The sequence below is a fragment of the Vitis riparia genome, chromosome 6, assembly GCF_004353265.1.
Source record: "Vitis riparia cultivar Riparia Gloire de Montpellier isolate 1030 chromosome 6, EGFV_Vit.rip_1.0, whole genome shotgun sequence".
NCBI lineage: Eukaryota > Viridiplantae > Streptophyta > Magnoliopsida > Vitales > Vitaceae > Vitis > Vitis riparia.
Genome location: NC_048436.1, coordinates 17,346,053 through 17,363,775, shown reverse-complemented (window position 1 = coordinate 17,363,775; position 17,723 = coordinate 17,346,053). Strand labels below are relative to the sequence as shown.

Sequence of the window (17,723 nt, the reverse complement as noted above, 5' to 3'; positions counted from 1 at the left end):
GCCTGCAATATATCTTTTCCAACCATTTTGAAACTTCAACAAGTTTCTTCCATCAAATCAACAATATGAGATGCTCGTCAACAACATGAGACCATTTAAACATCAAGTTCTCATCACAGCAATGTTTCAGGAATAATATTACATTCTAGGAACATATTTTTAATAGTTTATCTTCTCAATTCACCTTGTCAGTCCATTGGAAGAAGCATTTTGGAGAAGTGCCTGGAAAACCCTTTTCCACTGACAAATACATTGACTACCTTCCTTACTGCTCATACAAATGATTTTTTGGGGGTCTGTTATGAAAATCCTGAAATTGTAACTGGTAGATTATACCACAAATTCAATTGAATTTGGACTGTCCATGACAGGTGGACCCATGATTCGAGTTTACAACCTACATGGAGGGCCTCTGATAGTGAAGGAAATTAGGCATGCAAGCAGGAGTGCTGCTGTGGAGACACAGTTTCTTTCGAGCAATACGTCGAACAGTTGTGTTCTCTTCACCTGTTAATCAAATTGCTTATTCTTTCAACTCTTTTGGCACGGAAACAGCTGCTCTTCTTTTGAGAAAGTTCAAAGCCAAATCAAGAGGAAGAATCCAAGTCCTTATCTTGGAAGATTGAGAAACTTCCAAGAGGAGAACCAGTTGGGCTTGCCTTCCAAAGCTGGATGGGTGAGGGTTGCCCCATTCACAGAGGCCACATCTTTCATGCCATTAATCGTCTGAGGAAGCTTAAATTCAACAAACGTGCCCTTGAGGTAACTATGTCTGTGTGTTGTTTCAGCTTTTCAACTGAGTTTGGTGATTGATCTTTGGCAATTTTCTTTGTTCTAAAGGATGGCAAATATTTATTTCAATGTGGAATGAACAATGGAAATTGCATAATTATCTTAAACTGGATGCTACATCCCACTCAAGAGGCATGGTTAATCTTGACCTTTTGATAGCTGGGAAATCTGAGGAAAAAAGGGAGCAGGTGAAATATTGAAGATTTATGATTTTTATTTTTTATTATTTTTTTTAAGTTTCCCAAGAATGAAAAGTTTGTTCAAGTAGCCCAATGGTTGAATTAATCCTAGCTCAGTTTTTCTTAGGTTCCAAATTCAATATTTGAAATTTTCTTTATCTCTTTTTCTGCTTTTCTCAGCTACCACAATGGAGCATAAATGGAATACAAATTAAAAATCAAGAATATTGCCATTAAAGAGTATTAAATAAAGAACACACATAACATCTTCTGTGTCATTTTGCACATGGCCTAAATTGCGAAGGACATAGTAGTTAGCATCATCTGCATTTTGGGTAATGTTCTAAAGTCCTGTCTTTGCTTGAATTGCCTCTTTGAAGAAGCAGGAACATGTGTTAACTGTGCTTGAATAATATTTTGCCTATGACAGGTAATGATTAATATTTTGCCTATGACAGGTAATGGAATGGGTGGTCAGGGAGAGGCCCTACAGGCCAAAAGAACTAGACTATTCGTATCTATTGGAATTTACAACCAAGCTTCATGGGATTTCACAAGGTGAGAAGCTTTTCTCCCGTGTACCTCATGAATTCCAGAATGAGTTGCTGTTCAACAATCTTGTAATTGCATGCTTGGATAAAGGAGTGATAAGGCTTTCGCTTGCTTACATGAAGAAAATGAGGGAGTTGGGTCATCCCATTTCATACTTGGTCTTCAACCGTCTTATTATCCTCCATTCATCCCCTCGTCGAAGGAAAATCATCCCAAGGATCCTCACCCAAATGAAAGCTGATAAGGTTGCCCGGCATGTCTCTACTTATAACATTCTCATGAAAATAGAAGCTAATGAACACAATATTGAAGGGCTGGTCAAAGTGTTTGGTGAAATGAAGCAACAACAAGTTGAGCCGAATGAGGTATCTTACTGCTTATTAGCTACTGCACATGCTGTTGCAAAGTTGCACACTGTGGTTGAGGCATATGTTGAAGCAGTGGAGAAGTCCATAACTGGAAATAACTGGTCAACACTAGATGTTCTAATTATACTGTATGGGTATTTGGGGAAGCCTACTGATTTAGAGCGTACTTGGGGCATTGTGCAAGAACTTCCCCATGTTAGATGTAAGAGTTATATGCTGGCAATTGAAGCATTTGGAAGAATTGGACAACTAAATCGAGCTGAAGAGCTTTGGTTAGAAATAAAGTCAAAAAAAGAGTTGAAATCAACAGAGCAATTCAATTCAATGATATCTGTCTATTCCAAACATGGGTTTATTGATAAAGCTTCTGGGCTGTTTAGGGAAATGGAGATGAATGGATGCAAAGCAAATGCCATAACTTATCGAAATCTGGCTTTGGGTTGCTTGAAAGCAGGGTTATTGGAGGAGGCCTTGAAGACTCTAGAGTTGGGCAAGGGTTTGACAACTAGCACAAGGACCAGGAAATCAATCCCGTGGTTAGAGACTACTCTTTCCATTGTTGAGATTTTTTCTGAGAATGGTGATGTTGAGAATGCTGAGAAGTTGTTTGAAGAATTGAAGACAGCAAACTATACCAGGTACACTTTTGTTTATAACACCTTGATTAAGGCTTATGTGAAGGCCAAGGTCTATGATCCTAATCTTTTGAGAAGGATGATTCTGGGAGGTGCTAGGCCAGATGCTGAGACCTATAGCCTGATGAAACTTGCTGAGCAGTTTCAGACTTGATTCAAATCAATTGTACTGGATTAGTAAGCAGATATTAATTTCAAGGCAAAATGTTGGTGTAAAGATAAGAAATTGGAAGAGAGGGATGAATTTTGGAGGAGCATCCTGCAGATTTACAGATTAAGAGAAATGTGGCAACTTCAGGCACACTGAAATGGTTCTTTTCACTTGCCTCTAGAGCTCAGATTATATGGAGATGCTTACAGCATGTAGCGTCACTTTTTCTTCTGTATTCTGTTCCACCACCAAGAAAAGTATTAATTGATTACAAAGGCAGCACAAAAATTCTAACTGGTTATAGAAATTTTTTTAATAGCATTGTTTCGGCTGTTTTTGAATAACATAAAATCATTTATTCATGTACCCTAACTGGTTGGTCGAAATTGTAATCTGTAGAGCAGGCCCCATTATCTTTCACTACTTGTTGAATAAAAATGAAAATGAAAATTGCCTTTCCATGAATTTTTTCACTTTGTGTACATGGGCTTGCCTGTGTAGTTAGGTTATTTTTTTCTTTTTTCCTTTTTTTTTTTTATGGCAAGAATCTGGAGGTTCTTCATAGACACAGATTAGTGGAGTTTTAGATAGCAGTAGAATGAATGTAGTTACTCCAGTTGCTGCTGGCTTGTCAGTTTTGATTAGCTTCTGCTCCCAAAAGGTTTGTGTTCTGGCATTTATATCATATATTTGCAAAATAAGGGTTGGTTTGCAAGTGTTTTCAGTTGAAGTGTTTTTAATTGAAGCGTGTCTTTAGAAGTATTTTAAAAATGTTTTCTAAATGACAGCGAACACCTGATTTTTATCCAAAAGTGTTTTTTATATTAAGAGTGTTTTATAAAAGTACTGTGAAACTAACTCTGAAGATTACTGTTGGGAAATTGGTTGTGGTATTTTTCTTTGGAAACTCCAGTATTATGGGTGTTAGTGTTGACCAGTTTCATTGCATGTAGTACTCTATTTTCGTCTGTTTTGTTTATGGTCTGGTTACAGGAAGGAAGAGGTGACTATAATATAGTTCAATCAACCAGGGCATTATATAAGCGTGTGAGTCTTATTGCTTTCTATCTGTTGCTTTGTGCCTTGTATTGCTATTCCATTGTTTGTACTCTCATCCAATAATCTAGATAGATTATTTTTTTATGTACTTCTAATAGAGGGCAACGCTCTAGATTTCTTGTGTATTTTCAATAAAGGGCTGATCCATAAGTAGGAAAAAGTGTGGATCAGGGCATCAGAATCTGTTTGCTTGTCAAAATTAATTGTCTTGACAGCTTTGATTAAGATAATGCTATCTAGATGTGCTAAATTTAAAGTATCAAAAAGCTATTTTGGTAGTGCATTTAAGTCGCACTTCTACAGAATAAATCCTGTTTGGAGAGGAGGTTGGTTTTCTAATACCTAGCTCTGGTACCTCCACTTTTATTGCATTCCCCAAAGGAAAAAGAGGAAAAATAGGTTTCCATTGGGGAAGATAGTGGTGCTCCTGCAATTATCTATCAGACACTAGTAAAAATAAATATGCAAAGAATTTGAATTGTACTTCATTCTGTAAATCGTCCAATGGCTCACAAATAGAGAAATATTCTGCAGCAAAGAAACTGAAAAGACAAGGTAGATAGACTTCGTATTGTATCAAAGAGCAGGAATAGTCTTCATAACAAGATCCAGTTATTATAACCTGACATATTACAAACCAAACATACTATATAGTTGTTACCATATAAAGAGAAATGATAGGTAGATTTAGTCCATTTGATTCAAGTAAGATAGTTAAGGAACTCGGCTGCAGTAGCAATGGCACCTCCTGTGATGGCACCCACAACAATCTTGTCTCTACTTTTTTCGCAGGCAGAGGATATTATGGCACCGGTCAATGCACCACCAAGCATGGCATTCTTCTGCAATATATCCAAAGGGAATAGGTGGGCGCATCGTCAGTTGGAAAATTTAAACTGATCAGCCCTTTCATATGAATAAGTATTCAGAATGGCAACTGCTTTGATGCTTTGAAACGTCAGTCAGTCAAACCAAATGAAATGAAAATTCACTTCTAGAAGTTTTGATGATTTCTTAGCGACTGCTAGTGAGGCCAAGACATGATGATAGAAATATATACAGACAAGAAACTAAATTGATGTGGAGCTCCTTTCATAGGGAAAATAACCTAAAAAGGATATTGAAAGATAAAGTTTGAACCATGTGCAGAATTTGAGATGAATGAGGCATGTTTTGTGATCAATGAAAATAGGGAGCCACATTGTTTCATATATATATATATAGAATACAGAAAACATTTGGCAATATAGTGCAAAATTACCCAGTCTCTGGTGCCACGAATCCTCTCCGCCCCATACTCCATTCCCACATATACTCCAGCTACGGTTCCTGTTGATGTGACAAAAGGAGTTCTCAGAGCAGTTCCTCATTTTGCAAAGAAAACTGAAGCTTACTGGAAAAAGATAGCTTTCATGCCTCGTACAAAACAGGTTTTTTTCAATAAGTTACAGTATGCAAAACTGCTTATACTTACCCCAATATGCAGCCTCTTTGCACATCTTCTTCAACTGCGGTAGTGGTAATTTTCATTAGTCAAGTCAGAGATGGTCATATTTTAGAACAATTCATTCTATGGACAGAGTCCTCTATAAGATATAATCTTGTAAAACCTCTAAAAGTCAGCATGCTGGCATTCTTACTGTGTTCTAGCTGTCAAGTTTGAAATTGAACACTTCGTAATAGAACAGGCTCCAAGAAATATTAAGAAATTAGAAGTTACCACTGAATTGCTCGCTAGGATGAAGAGAATGGGTACCAACAAAGGACAGAAGTACTTGGATCACTCATATTAACTGGGAGCCCTTGAAGCCACTTCTTTGGGAGTTGAACTAGGGTAGCTTGGTCTCAACCTAGGAAATCCTCTTGTGGGTGCTTCAAAAATTTCTTGGTAGGGCAACTATGCCTAGAGCTAAGCAATGTGTCTTCTGTGATTCCCCAGCCAAACATACCTGCCTGGAGAATTTGGAATACATGGGAAAACACAATGACAGATCTCTGGAAGTTAGGTTGACTCTAGCCTATCATGTACACCAGGGGATGAAGAAATAGCACAAGGTTTATCAAAAGTTCAAAATCAGAGAAGACATATAGGAGGGATGCACTTTAGTGAATAATGAGAAATTTAGGTGATGTTGGTAAAGCTATGTTTTCCCAGGATCGCCTGTTTCATTAAGTACTTTTTCTATCAAAATTCAAGGGTGAAATATGAGATATTATTTGAGCAACACCATTACGCTGAGGGAGATTTTCCAAAAAAATGTCATTAAAGGAACTAAAAGTTCTAACTATTTCCCAACAGTAAAATGTAATGCAGAGTGGGTTGAGCCTGTTATAGATGATGCCTTAATGGATTTTCCATGCAAACAATCTTGATTGGATGCCTTTTGAGTTTCAAAGACACACTTCAAAGTTCAAAATAAGCAATTTTCTGAACCACCATCCGTTTTTTACTATTACTACCCCTTTCTTGTGCACCGCACATAAGCAAGTGTTTGTGTGTGTGTTCTAAAATCATGTTAGCTGAGATGGCAAGTTTGTGATGGTATTTGAGTGCACAGATAAAGAAGAGGATTGCCCTTGATATCATATCATTGGCAATGAGAACACTGAATATAAATAGTTTCAGGTCGAGGAGTACAACAATAAAATTAAGCTAGAAGATAATTGCTAAGTATCCATTGGTTAATGGGTGATTTGATTGGGCAGCAATGTTGGTTCTTCTCTTGGAAAAAATATTCTTCAAAGGGTATGCTCATGCATTAAGTGTCATTTGTACATTAATTTCTTGATTGTCATAGAACTTTCATAAGGTGGAAAACTAAAATGTTTAAACATAGAAGGGGGACAGCAGAGAAGACAAAAACCTAATCTAAAAATGTTTATTAGCATCTCAATGATTAAAATATTTGGATATAAACTAACAGATTGGTGATGCCATTTGTAGCACTTAGATTAGGTGAGCATATGGTCTCTGGCCTTCTCATTTTTCCAGGACCAAGGGCATTGACCATGTTACCAACATCATAGCAACTAGTCAGTTAAGTTCCCATGGATTAGGAATTTAGAATGAAGCTTGAAAAGTAGAGGTTGTCACTTCCCAGAAGAAAGTCCAAGAAGGAGCCTCTTGACCCAGCAAACAATTAAACTGGACAGACTAACTATCATATCCCACATAGCAAAATGTAAAGTTAGAAGGGCAGTAACAGCTGAGAGAAAACAACTAGGTTAAATGAACTGATAGATCTTACCGAGTGTTCAACAGTGTGACGTGAAATACTCCCTGAAAAAGTTAAGTTACATTAGCATATAACTAAGGAGAAAAAAGCTTTATCATTAATAAGTGATATTAAAATGAAGCATTCCTAGAAAATGGAGAAATAGTCAAACTGAATCATGTCAAAATGAATGGGAATTAAGGAAGTGCTGTACCTTGAGGCAACATAAGGCCCATTTTCAGTGACATGCACACATGCACATCCACAAATAGAGGAATTATATCACGGGAGGCATAAAAGGGAGGGACGATGGTATATAGTGTAGTGGAAAGCAATCTTTCCTTTTTAAGTATAAGATCAAGATTCAAAACCCCTATTGCAATTTTTTTTTTTTGAGGGGGGGCATGTGTCCCTCCTGGTCCTTAGCTGGCTCCGCTAGTGTGCACATTATTTGAGAAACTATTTTACTGTTTTGATACTATGACTCTTCCTATTTGATATTACAAACTTAATACGGGATTTTATATTTTTTTAGTCTTTGTGGTTTATTTCCCACCATAGAAGGGACCTAACCACCCGTTTCCCACCCATACCAATGCAAACAAGACTTTGGTCTTATCTGAGATAGCTTCTTGTCTTTTACTTTAGCTAGAAGTTGAAGTTAAAGTCAAAGTCATAATTTTTAAATAACAATATTGGTATTATAAAAGTTTTATTAAATATAAATTAATTTCTTGCATGCATAAGCTAAAATAGAATTTCCGAAGTACCATTTTCCTTACTTCTACATTAAACACTTTTATAAACCATAACCTCTTTAAACAAAATTAGCCAAATAACCATTTTAGAAAAGAGTTTTTGACTTCTTAAAAATCAAACCAAAAGGGTTTTCACATTTACAACTGCTTGCATGTTGCATCCTAGCGTCGAATTGAAGTGATTAAGCTTCTCCATTTACAAGATATGCTATTTCCCATCAATATGAATAGAATTTATGTGTACTTTTCACTTGTTGCATCAAATCAACACAATTGGAAATGAATGTTTGATAGTTGCGAAAAACAAAGGGGAAAACGAAAGAAAAAGTTAAAATCAAGGGAAAATCAATAAAATTGACATCATGGGCTAGCAATTTCAATCTTATGTTTATGATAAGCAAATCAAATCAAGAGTAGAAATACTCCCTCTTTTGACGACGTAGTAAGCTTCCTCGGCTGCGGCTCTGGCAGCTGCCACCTGAGAGAGAGGAAAGGAAAGATTACAGAGACAAGTAGAAATGATTCCATAATTGAATTTTGAGAGAATACAGGGAAAAAAATGACGAAAATGAAGTGAAGTTACAGTTCCGATCTTCAAAAAACCGTCTACGGTGAGGTTGAGAAATGGGTGGCCCATGTCGATCATTACAGCCACCCTTGGAGTTGATAGAGACCCTGAAATTCTCTGGTAAGGCATCTTCTTCTTCTTCCTCTGCTTCTTCTTCAGTGCTCACTACTTATAAGTCCACTCGGTTTCGATTAAGTGATTGGTCTGTGTTTGATTCCCCATGTGAGATGCCATCTGTCTCAATAATATAATCAGAGATGATGATAGACGTACACTTGGCTCAGTCTACAAGGCTCACTTCCCATCATCCCACTTCGCTTTTCAAGCGGGTACGTGTTACCCTGTCGGTGAGAAGCATTTTCAAGTAATCTAGAAGTTAATGTTCCTGTAGAATTATACTAAAAACAATAAGCAGGATTTACGAATAGGACAGAAAAATGAGAAGAGAATCCATTCGAGAGTGACAGAAGATAATGCTAAATTCAAAGAATTGATTTGAACAAAATAAATTGCTTTCAAAACTCATTTTTTTTCCTTTTTCCATATGGGCATTGATTGTAACCAGGCCAAGGCCTCCTCTCGGGAGGTTGGGCCTTTTACCTACTGATTACCTTAAAGAAATAGCAGAAGAAACATGAAAGAATAGCAGTTTCTAGAACACATTCAAGAAATCCTCATTCAGATTAACTACACAACTTGGTTTTGCTACTCTACATGAAATTTTCTCCAATCTAATCTATCACCTCAAAGTGTGAAACCATAAAAATGTCCTATACATTGGGGGATCATACATAGCTTCATTGGGCTTCATTGAAGAGAGGCTATACATGAACATCTTCCCAAAGGAAAAAAGGTGGCACTTAAGAGAGAAGGGTTGCCCTTAGATACAGGCAGCCATGAAGAAAGACACCCATTTTGACAAAGCCTGAATCCTCCCAAAATTGCAGAAAAATGGAGACTCATAATCAGAGATTTTACAATTCCATAAACAAGATAGAGACAATATCCAGAAAATGCCTTGGAAAGTTGACAGCTTTACATATTATGTATAATACAACTCAGATTATTTCATTTTGCCCCATCTTTTGCCATTTTGCTTATATTTTTTTTTAATCCCATTTCCATATGTACATAAAGCAGACATCGGAAAACTTCAAAATCAGTGGGTTTTGATTTATTACACCTCGATCACATTATTATTATTATTATTATTTGTTGGATTGTGAAGTTTGATTTAACTTTATCATACTTTGCTGGGAATGTTGAGGTAGAGCTGTCCAATTAGCTCATGGGGTTGAAAGAAGAATGTCTTCTAGAGAAATCTTTATTTTGATTTAATTGATAAATTTATCTTTTTTATATATTTAACCTTTTTATATTTAGGGTTTTGTTTTTTTAGTGTGTAGTTGTGATTAAAAGGTTTTTTTTAAGAGTTTTATTATTATAACTCTTTTTATTAGTTTTGATTAATGAATTGTTAAGTGTTAATGCACTTTATGATCGTAGGGATTACTTTAATTACTAAACTATGTTAAAAATGATGTCTTTTTTACTTTATTTTCTGATAGTTTGTGCGCATGATTTAATTAACATTATTATCATTAAATTAGTAGGAGGCTTGTATGAAGCATCTCATTCTCATATCTTTTCATAATTTTAAGACTTATTTGCAAATATTTTTAAAATGATTCTATAAAACTACTTTAAAAAAAAACAAATTTTAAAAATAAATTTTAATTATTTTTTAGATATAAAATTTTGTTTGAAAACTCAAATAAAAATGAAAAAATGGGAATTTATTCTCAAGAAAAGTATTAAGTATTTATATATAATGCACTTTTTTTTTAAATATCATGTAGATTTTTAATTATTGTTCAAAATATTACAAAAATTTGAAAATTCTTAAAATTTATTTTAGAAAACAACTTATTTTCATAAAATATTATTCGAGAATTATTTTCTATGAAAAATTCTCCAACATTATAACTATTTTCTATGTTAAAAAATAAAAAAAAAAAAATTTTAAGAATAATTTTTAAATACAATTTTAAATTCTTAATATTCAATGGGCAGTAATTCAAAGGAAAAAAAAAGGAAAATATTACAAGAGAAATAAAAAATAATATGTATATATATATATATTGAAAAGAACAATTTCACATATTATTTTTCACCCAAAAAAGGTAAAAGGATTTACAATCAAAACGACACCGTTTTTGGTTGACTTCATAGTGATACATCTAGGGTTTGCTCGGTGAAACTTCATACCTATAAATATCTGCGGTGTGAATTGTGACAGAAACCCTAAACCCTAACCCTAATTCGAGATCAGTCAATCATGGACAAGAGCATGCTAGGAGATCTGGACTCTCTTCCTGAGGAAGATAAGCTTCGAATGTCTGTCATGATCGACCAGCTTCAGATCCGCGACAGGTTCGTCCTTTCCTTTTATATGTGTTTTGGCAATACTCGAGATTCGTGTTAGAAATTGTGGATTTGGCGATGCCAAGAAGTCTATTCTGGCCATTTCTCCTGAAGCAAATATGAGAGTTTTATCTGAAATTTTGAATTATTTTGGTTTATTTCGGGGTATTTTGTATGTAGATATTGAATCTATTGTGCAATTTCGAGTGTTGATATGTGAATCCAATGGGCAATATCGAGAATGTCTACGAGATAAATTGTTTCAGATGAACCCTTGTTTGAATTTTCTTTTTCCTTAATTGAAGATAGAAATCATATTTTTCGATAGTTCTACACTGTACTGTGATATATAGGTTAGGGCTCCCTTGTAGCCTACACGTTTCTATTTCATGCGGCGTTGCTGATTGAATAATGGATCCATTGTCCATCAGCTCGGCATTACTTAGCTTCATAGAGAAGAGATTCTGATGGTTCCATAATCCTTACACTGGTACATTGTGTAAGATTGATTGCAATACATACGTGTTACTGGCCTGAGGCATTTGTTTTTCTGAGGCTATGTTTAGTTCTTGGAAAATTTGAGTAAGAAAAGAAATAGAAAGGAAAAGTAGAAGGAAAGAAAAAGTCAAGGAAAATAGATAATAGATTTAAAGTTGATAAATTACTTTTATATATTATTTCAAACTTATTTCACTTTTTTTTTTTAATTCTTTAATATAAAGATGAAATAATTTGAAAATGTTTAAGTTTCTAATTAATATCTATTATATTTGATTTTCTTTGATATTTTTCATGGTATAACCAAACATAAGAAAATAATTTTTCTTAGCACTTTTTTCACTTTCTTGGTACTTTTTGGGAGCCAAAGACAACCTTAGTGCTTGTTGCTTAGTCTTTATGTTACCACTTCACATAATGGCTTTATGCCATGTTGGTTGCAAGGTTAACCTTTTTTGTGACATTGATAATGTGAAGCCAGAATAATGTTCTCCTTAAAACCAGTGCAACATGTGTTGCAATTGGACGTTTTGGGAACAACACTCCTGTTGAAAACTATTTTGAAGACAAAATAGAAGGAAAAAAACCAGTAGCAGTGACTATGATGGGCTCTAAAATGTTTATTTCAAGTGGTACAACACCTATTCTTCAAAGTGGTTTATCATTGTTTTGCATACTGTCTTTTTTGTTGGTTCTTGTTTTGTGGTTTCTATGTTGGCTATTTTTGGTGCAAGAACTTTTATAATATAAGCTGCATGAGTTATAAACTGTGAATCCTGAAGAATTTTCTTAAAGCCATTGTAAAATGGTAACAAGATGCAAGGATGATCTCCTTTTTTAAATTAAAAAGCCCATAAATAATGGGTGTAAAACATGGCATGAAATTTGTTGCTTGGTCCTTGTCATGTGGCTTCGCATCATGGCTTTATGCCATATTTGGTTGCAAGAACTTTTACTTTTTGTGACATCGGTGATGTGAAGCCAGAAAAATGTTCTCCTTAAAACCAGTGTAACATATGTGTGTTGCATTTGGACGTTTTGGGAACAAAACTTGTGTTTAATATGTAAGAAAAAAAAAAATAGCAGTGTCTAAGCAAGAACTTTTACTTTCTGTGACATTGGTGATGTGAAGCCAGAAGAATGTTCTCCTTAAAACCAGTGCAATATATGTGTTGCATTTGGACGTATTGGGAACAAAACTTGTGTTAAATATGTAAGAAAAAAAATAGCAGTGTCTATGGTGGATTTCTGAAATGTTTTCTTTGAAGAGGTAGCAACATTTTTTTTTGATAGGCAGTAGTAACATATACACTTCAATGTAGCTTCAACTTTGTTTTGCATTCTGTCTTGTTTATGAATCCAGGAGTATTTTCTTAAAACCATTGTAAAATGGAAATGAGACACTTTTTTGTGGTGGGGTTGTGACAGGGACTAAAGACGATCTAGGGAGTGCATAGCCAGTTTGTATGGTGCTTTGTTGTAAAGAAATACCTCCCAAGTGGTCAAGTCATTTGTACAATCCCTACCATTGCAATTGTTGCTCTGGTTGTTTCTGATGCTAATCTTTGCGTGGTTCTGTGTTTTTTGGATTCTTCCCTGTTCAGTTAGTCTTTTTATATGGATGCCAGTGTGGTTTCTTAGAACAGAGGCAAGGAAGTTCAGAAAATGACTTGTCTTTGTTTATGCCAGAGAATTTGGAAAGAAAGAAAACAGTAGAATCTTTGAGGGGGTAGAATAATCCTTGTTGGTGACCTAAACATGCCTTAAAATCTTGCTGTTTTTTAATCTTTTTTTTTTTTATATATATTTTTTGCTTAAAAAAATCTTGCTATCTTTCTTGTTTCCCGGTGGAAGTCAATTTATTCTTGTCACATTTTGTAGATGTCGTGATCTCAAGTTAACCCAGCTGTAATTTTCTTTCCCTCTTTCTTTTTGGGATTTTTTTGCAGATCTTGTCCAATACCTGTGTCAGGGAATGCATCCCTTGTATTTTGCTAGGTGCCTCGTTAATTAATTCAATTTTGCCTATAAATGAATATAAAAAATTGTTGCTTTGGTTCTGATAATCAAAATTGTTTCTGAATAGTACTGTATTTTCAGGATAAATCTTCTAATATGTTATTTTCCTCGTTCAACTTGCAGTCTTAGAATGTATAATTCACTGGTGGAGAGATGTTTTAGTGACTGTGTGGAGAGCTTCAGGCGCAAATCCCTTGACAAGCAAGAAGAGACCTGTGTCCGGCGATGTGCTGAGAAGTTCTTGAAGCATTCGATGCGTGTGGGTATGAGATTTGCAGAGCTCAACCAAGGGACAGCAACACCAGATTAACAGCCCTTAAGCAACCATGGGTGCAAAACATGTTCAAACTTGCCCCAGGAGGATTTAGTGGTTGTTACAAAAATGGAAATGTTTCTGTTCTTAGTTTACATACGTTTCTTCCCCCAGTGCAGTACAATGGGTGCAACTACAGGAATTTCCTCGTTAGTAATAACCTCAAGCAAATTATACCCCTGTAGCTTTCCGGAAGATTGATGAATGACTTTCAGTAACTGAATTTTGATTCATGCAGATTTTGGATATTCGAGCATTTTAACCTTGCACCTTATACCCCTATAAGGTGGAGCCACAATGCTAAGATATTTTTGAGTGGCCATTCTATCACTAACCCTGATTGTATAATGCAAATCTGAATACTATGTTTACTGAAAGAATGCAGATAAATAGGTAGATCTTTACTGCCGGAACGTACACCAGTTAGTGTTTTTGGAACTCAAGCACACTGGAACCACACCCTCCTTTCCATGGAAATCAATTCAAAGAAATAACCTTTAACCAACCATCCTTTTTCTATGCTCCACTTCAGCTTCACAAGAAATCTTTTGCCACAGCAGGAATTCTTGGAATGTTCCAACCAGTGGAGCTTTTCAACATATCAGTAAAAGGTAGATGCATAAACATTGTTTAACAGAACTAAAATGCCACCATAAATTTCAAATTTCTGTGACAACCTGCAAATAAGGCATAATGGAAAATGGATAATTGACTCGGATCTATCCATCCATGTAGGGAATACACTCTCAATCAAACCAGTTCTTGATAATAGAAAATGACATCCAAGGATAACAACCACAATCAGAACAGGTGTGTGGAATAACAGGCCACTTGAAGATACAATGACAGAAAAATTAAACAAGTTTTTTGTTTTTCACTTCAGGGGCACAAGCACCTCATCTCAGAATCTACTGTGGATAAAAGCTTAGCCTGACCACTTTTAATTGCTGGTTGGAATAATTACTGCAGAATCACCATAACCATATACCTCACAATCAGCAACAGCAACTTTCTGCAAAAGAAACATTGTTCAACCATCAGACATTATTAACCAATCAATTTTTTTTTATTTTTTTCAAAGCCAAAATGAAAAGGACACATTTACATGCATACTTTCTTTACAATAAACTGTGCAATAAATCATTCTGAGATTTTACGGCATAAAACAGTAAGTCTACTATTTTGAACCACCAAAAGATATGTGCTACATGGCTGTTGATCAATGTGCTACATTGAAGGAATGTGAATAAGCCATCATTTTGGTTAACAAACTGGATAAACCAGAATTGTCCCAACCAATGAATAGATGCCATTCTTCCACTCGTAAAAAGCCCTGTTGGTTCAAATTCCCCTTTTTCCCACCCTTCAGACTCTTCATGGGGAAACAAACATCAGGATGCTGACTGCACAATCAGCACCTGTTGGTTCAAATTCTTAAGAATACTTATGAGGAGTAGGTGCTGGAATATGTTTCTCTGCCAACAGCTTTTGCCCTCTCCTGCGTTGTTCTTAAAAAAATCATACTCAGTGGTGGACTGTTGGGACTCAAAAAATAAATATATAACAAAGTAAACAAAATAAAATAAAAATAAAAACAAAAACAAAAAATATGGCCATTCTTTCAGGCAGGTAGCACTTAATGGCAAACCCAACAGGGAATAGAAGGATGGTAAATTCAGCAGTCCAACAATTGTTGTAAAGAGGTAACTCAGGGATATCTCTTCAAGACATCATGACCAGAGCATGGGCACCTAAGACAGCATACAAGTGCCAAGGCAGTCTAGGTTAAGATAGACTACAATTGGTGAATTAGTATCAGAGAATTTGAAATACAAACTAGAAAGAAATGTCCAACAGTCATGAAATAAGAACACACAGCAACAGTTACTTGCAACTGAGTGCGATCAAATGAACAGGAAAGTGCATAGTTTTGTCAGAGGACATGAAGAACCCTTTTTTTTTTTCATCTCCTACATTTTTAAAGCATAAAACCCATGCCCAGACCATATTCCTGAAAAGACTTTGCCGCATACAACAAGAATGATTCAAGAAAAATCATATGATGCATTACCAGTCACAATCAGGGGCATTAATCATCATGTTTGTGATGCCGTTTCCTATTCCTCTTTTCAGACCGCTTTGTGCCCCTGCCAACCCGCGAATCATCAGAGCCACTGATATCAGAATCAGACAATGATGCAGCCCTTCTGCTCTTCCGCTTATGCCTATCAGAATCCCCTGATGAATCCGAATCATCAGAATAGCGATGACTTCTCCTCCTCCTCTTCTCCTTTCTACTTTTCCTTCTCCTTAGTCTACGCTCCTCCTTATCCTCATCTGACGATTTCTCCTCATCAGATGAATCATTCCTCTTCTTCCTCTTCTCCTTCCTCCTCTTCCTACGACTTTCATCATCATCATCATCCAAATCACCACTTACCCTCTTCCCACTCCTTCTCTTTGACCTACCTCTCTTCTTCCTCTCCCTAGAATCTGATCCATCATCATCTGACACCTCCTTTCTGGATGACCTCTTTTTGCTACTACCCTTCTTTTCATATCTCTCAGCAATAATCCTCTCAATCTCAGAATCAGCATCAGAGTCAGAACTCTCACTCTCATCCTCTTCCTCACTTTCACTCTCATCCTCAACTGCACCCTTACCATTCACTTTCTTGCCCATGTTCCCCTTCAACTTATCCAAACCAGACAAAACCGAGGCCTGAATCGCATCTGGGTCTTTTTCTTTATCATCCTTAATGCTCAAAAAGTTGCGGCACTGGAAAGTGAGGTGCCCGACCCGGCCACATTTCTTGCATGCCCCACGAGTCTCATCTGCATTAGATCCAGTTATGCGGGCAAGGGCAAGGAGACCTTGGAAACTAGCATAAGCATTCTCAGCCTCTGGTTCGGAATTCGATGACTTGGGTTGGGAGGAATTCTTAGCATCATCCTTATTGGGGGCATACGGATCATAACCAATTGCACTCTGCCAAATTCCATGAGTTTGAAGGGCAGCACTGCTGTGCACCCGATTATTGGCGGGCATACGAACCCTACCTGCTGTCGCCGGCATCTTTTATCCTGGCAAGAAAGATAAAAGCAAAATAAGGTTTTATATTAAGGCTGACAAGAAAAAAAAAATCAAATTAGGGTTTTGAATTAAATTCTAATCTCAAACGAAATTGATAGGGATTAGCGTATCTTAGGGCTTTGATTAACTCAGAGAGATATCAAACTACTGATAGAGAGAAATTCAAACAACATCCACAGAAACTTTTTTTTAAGGAAAACATGAAAAAGATTTGGGAAATTTTAGAAATTTCTGGTGTTCTGAATTAGAACTCTAATTCAAAACAACATTGGTAGCAAACCTTAGGGCTTATTGGGGAACTGATAAGAACTTTACTGATCTCGGAGCAAGAACAAACAATCAATAAAGAGAAAATTTTAGGAAAGACTTACAAGTTTTTAGCATTTTGATTAGGGTTTTCAATTAGATCTTCATTAAAAGCCAATTGCTGAAAAACCATAGGGATTTGTTTTGAGAAAGTGCGAAAAACAAACAGAATGGGGCTTTAATCGTACAAAAAATCAATCAAATAAAACGCGAACTAGGACGAAATTTCAGGGATTCAAAAAATAAAAACCTCCGAAATTTCTAGCATCCCCACCGACAGTAAAAAACAATGGATCGAAATGACAGTCCTCATGAATCTCCCATGAAATAAAAAATTGGGGAAAATTTTCAAGATTTGTGAGAGAGACATATGTTAATCGCCCTTACATATATCACTGAGAGAGCATTCAACAGATAGATTAGTAAAAGCATCAAAGGGGTTACCTGCTGTTGCGCCGAAAATTTCAGAAAGAGGGATTGGATAAGGTCTTGGTTTCTTCAGAGAGAGAGAGAGAGAGGGGAGGAGGAGAGAATCAGAGAATTCCAGAAGACGGACGTTTGGAATGGAAGCCTCTCCGGATTATAAAGGTCGACAGCGATAACGTGACCAAAAAAAATAAAAAATTCATAAATTGTTTTTATTATTTATTTATTTATTTTTATATATTTAAAAAGTATTACTAATAAATTTAATTTTCATAATTTTATATTAGGAATAAAATAATAAAACATGGATTCCATATCCTAAAATAATAAAAACTGTGGTATTTTTGGAAAGTTCCCATAATTTGA

At 35.8% G+C, this 17,723-nt stretch overlaps 4 protein-coding genes across 4 annotated transcripts; 2 read left to right on the top strand and 2 right to left on the bottom strand.

Annotated features, from left to right (window-relative positions):
- The first annotated feature begins 364 nt into the window (after positions 1-364).
- Positions 365-3,142, top strand: LOC117917069 (pentatricopeptide repeat-containing protein At1g07590, mitochondrial-like). The gene is made up of 3 exons (XM_034833296.1): positions 365-465; positions 576-762; positions 1,430-3,142. Exons 1-3 carry the CDS (start codon positions 365-367, stop codon positions 2,678-2,680), a joined length of 1,539 nt encoding a protein of 512 aa, XP_034689187.1. The 3' UTR covers positions 2,681-3,142.
- Positions 3,143-4,276: 1,134 nt separating this feature from the next.
- On the bottom strand, positions 4,277-8,432 carry LOC117917159 (outer envelope pore protein 16, chloroplastic-like). Its single transcript, XM_034833413.1, has 6 exons — positions 8,293-8,432; positions 8,136-8,187; positions 6,985-7,016; positions 5,211-5,244; positions 4,998-5,065; positions 4,277-4,578 (listed from the first exon to the last, which is right to left on the bottom strand). The coding sequence occupies exons 1-6, from the start codon at positions 8,404-8,406 to the stop codon at positions 4,438-4,440; spliced, it is 441 nt and encodes a 146-aa protein (XP_034689304.1). The 5' UTR covers positions 8,407-8,432; the 3' UTR covers positions 4,277-4,437.
- A 2,132-nt stretch (positions 8,433-10,564) lies between these two features.
- LOC117916246 (mitochondrial import inner membrane translocase subunit Tim9) lies at positions 10,565-13,779 on the top strand. Its single transcript, XM_034832194.1, has 2 exons — positions 10,565-10,710; positions 13,342-13,779. The coding sequence occupies exons 1-2, from the start codon at positions 10,616-10,618 to the stop codon at positions 13,526-13,528; spliced, it is 282 nt and encodes a 93-aa protein (XP_034688085.1). The 5' UTR covers positions 10,565-10,615; the 3' UTR covers positions 13,529-13,779.
- A 436-nt stretch (positions 13,780-14,215) lies between these two features.
- LOC117916245 (CAX-interacting protein 4-like) lies at positions 14,216-17,486 on the bottom strand. The gene is made up of 3 exons (XM_034832193.1): positions 17,376-17,486; positions 15,603-16,615; positions 14,216-14,543 (listed from the first exon to the last, which is right to left on the bottom strand). Exon 2 carries the CDS (start codon positions 16,605-16,607, stop codon positions 15,621-15,623), a length of 987 nt encoding a protein of 328 aa, XP_034688084.1. The 5' UTR covers positions 16,608-16,615; positions 17,376-17,486; the 3' UTR covers positions 14,216-14,543; positions 15,603-15,620.
- Between the last annotated feature and the right edge of the window lie 237 nt (positions 17,487-17,723).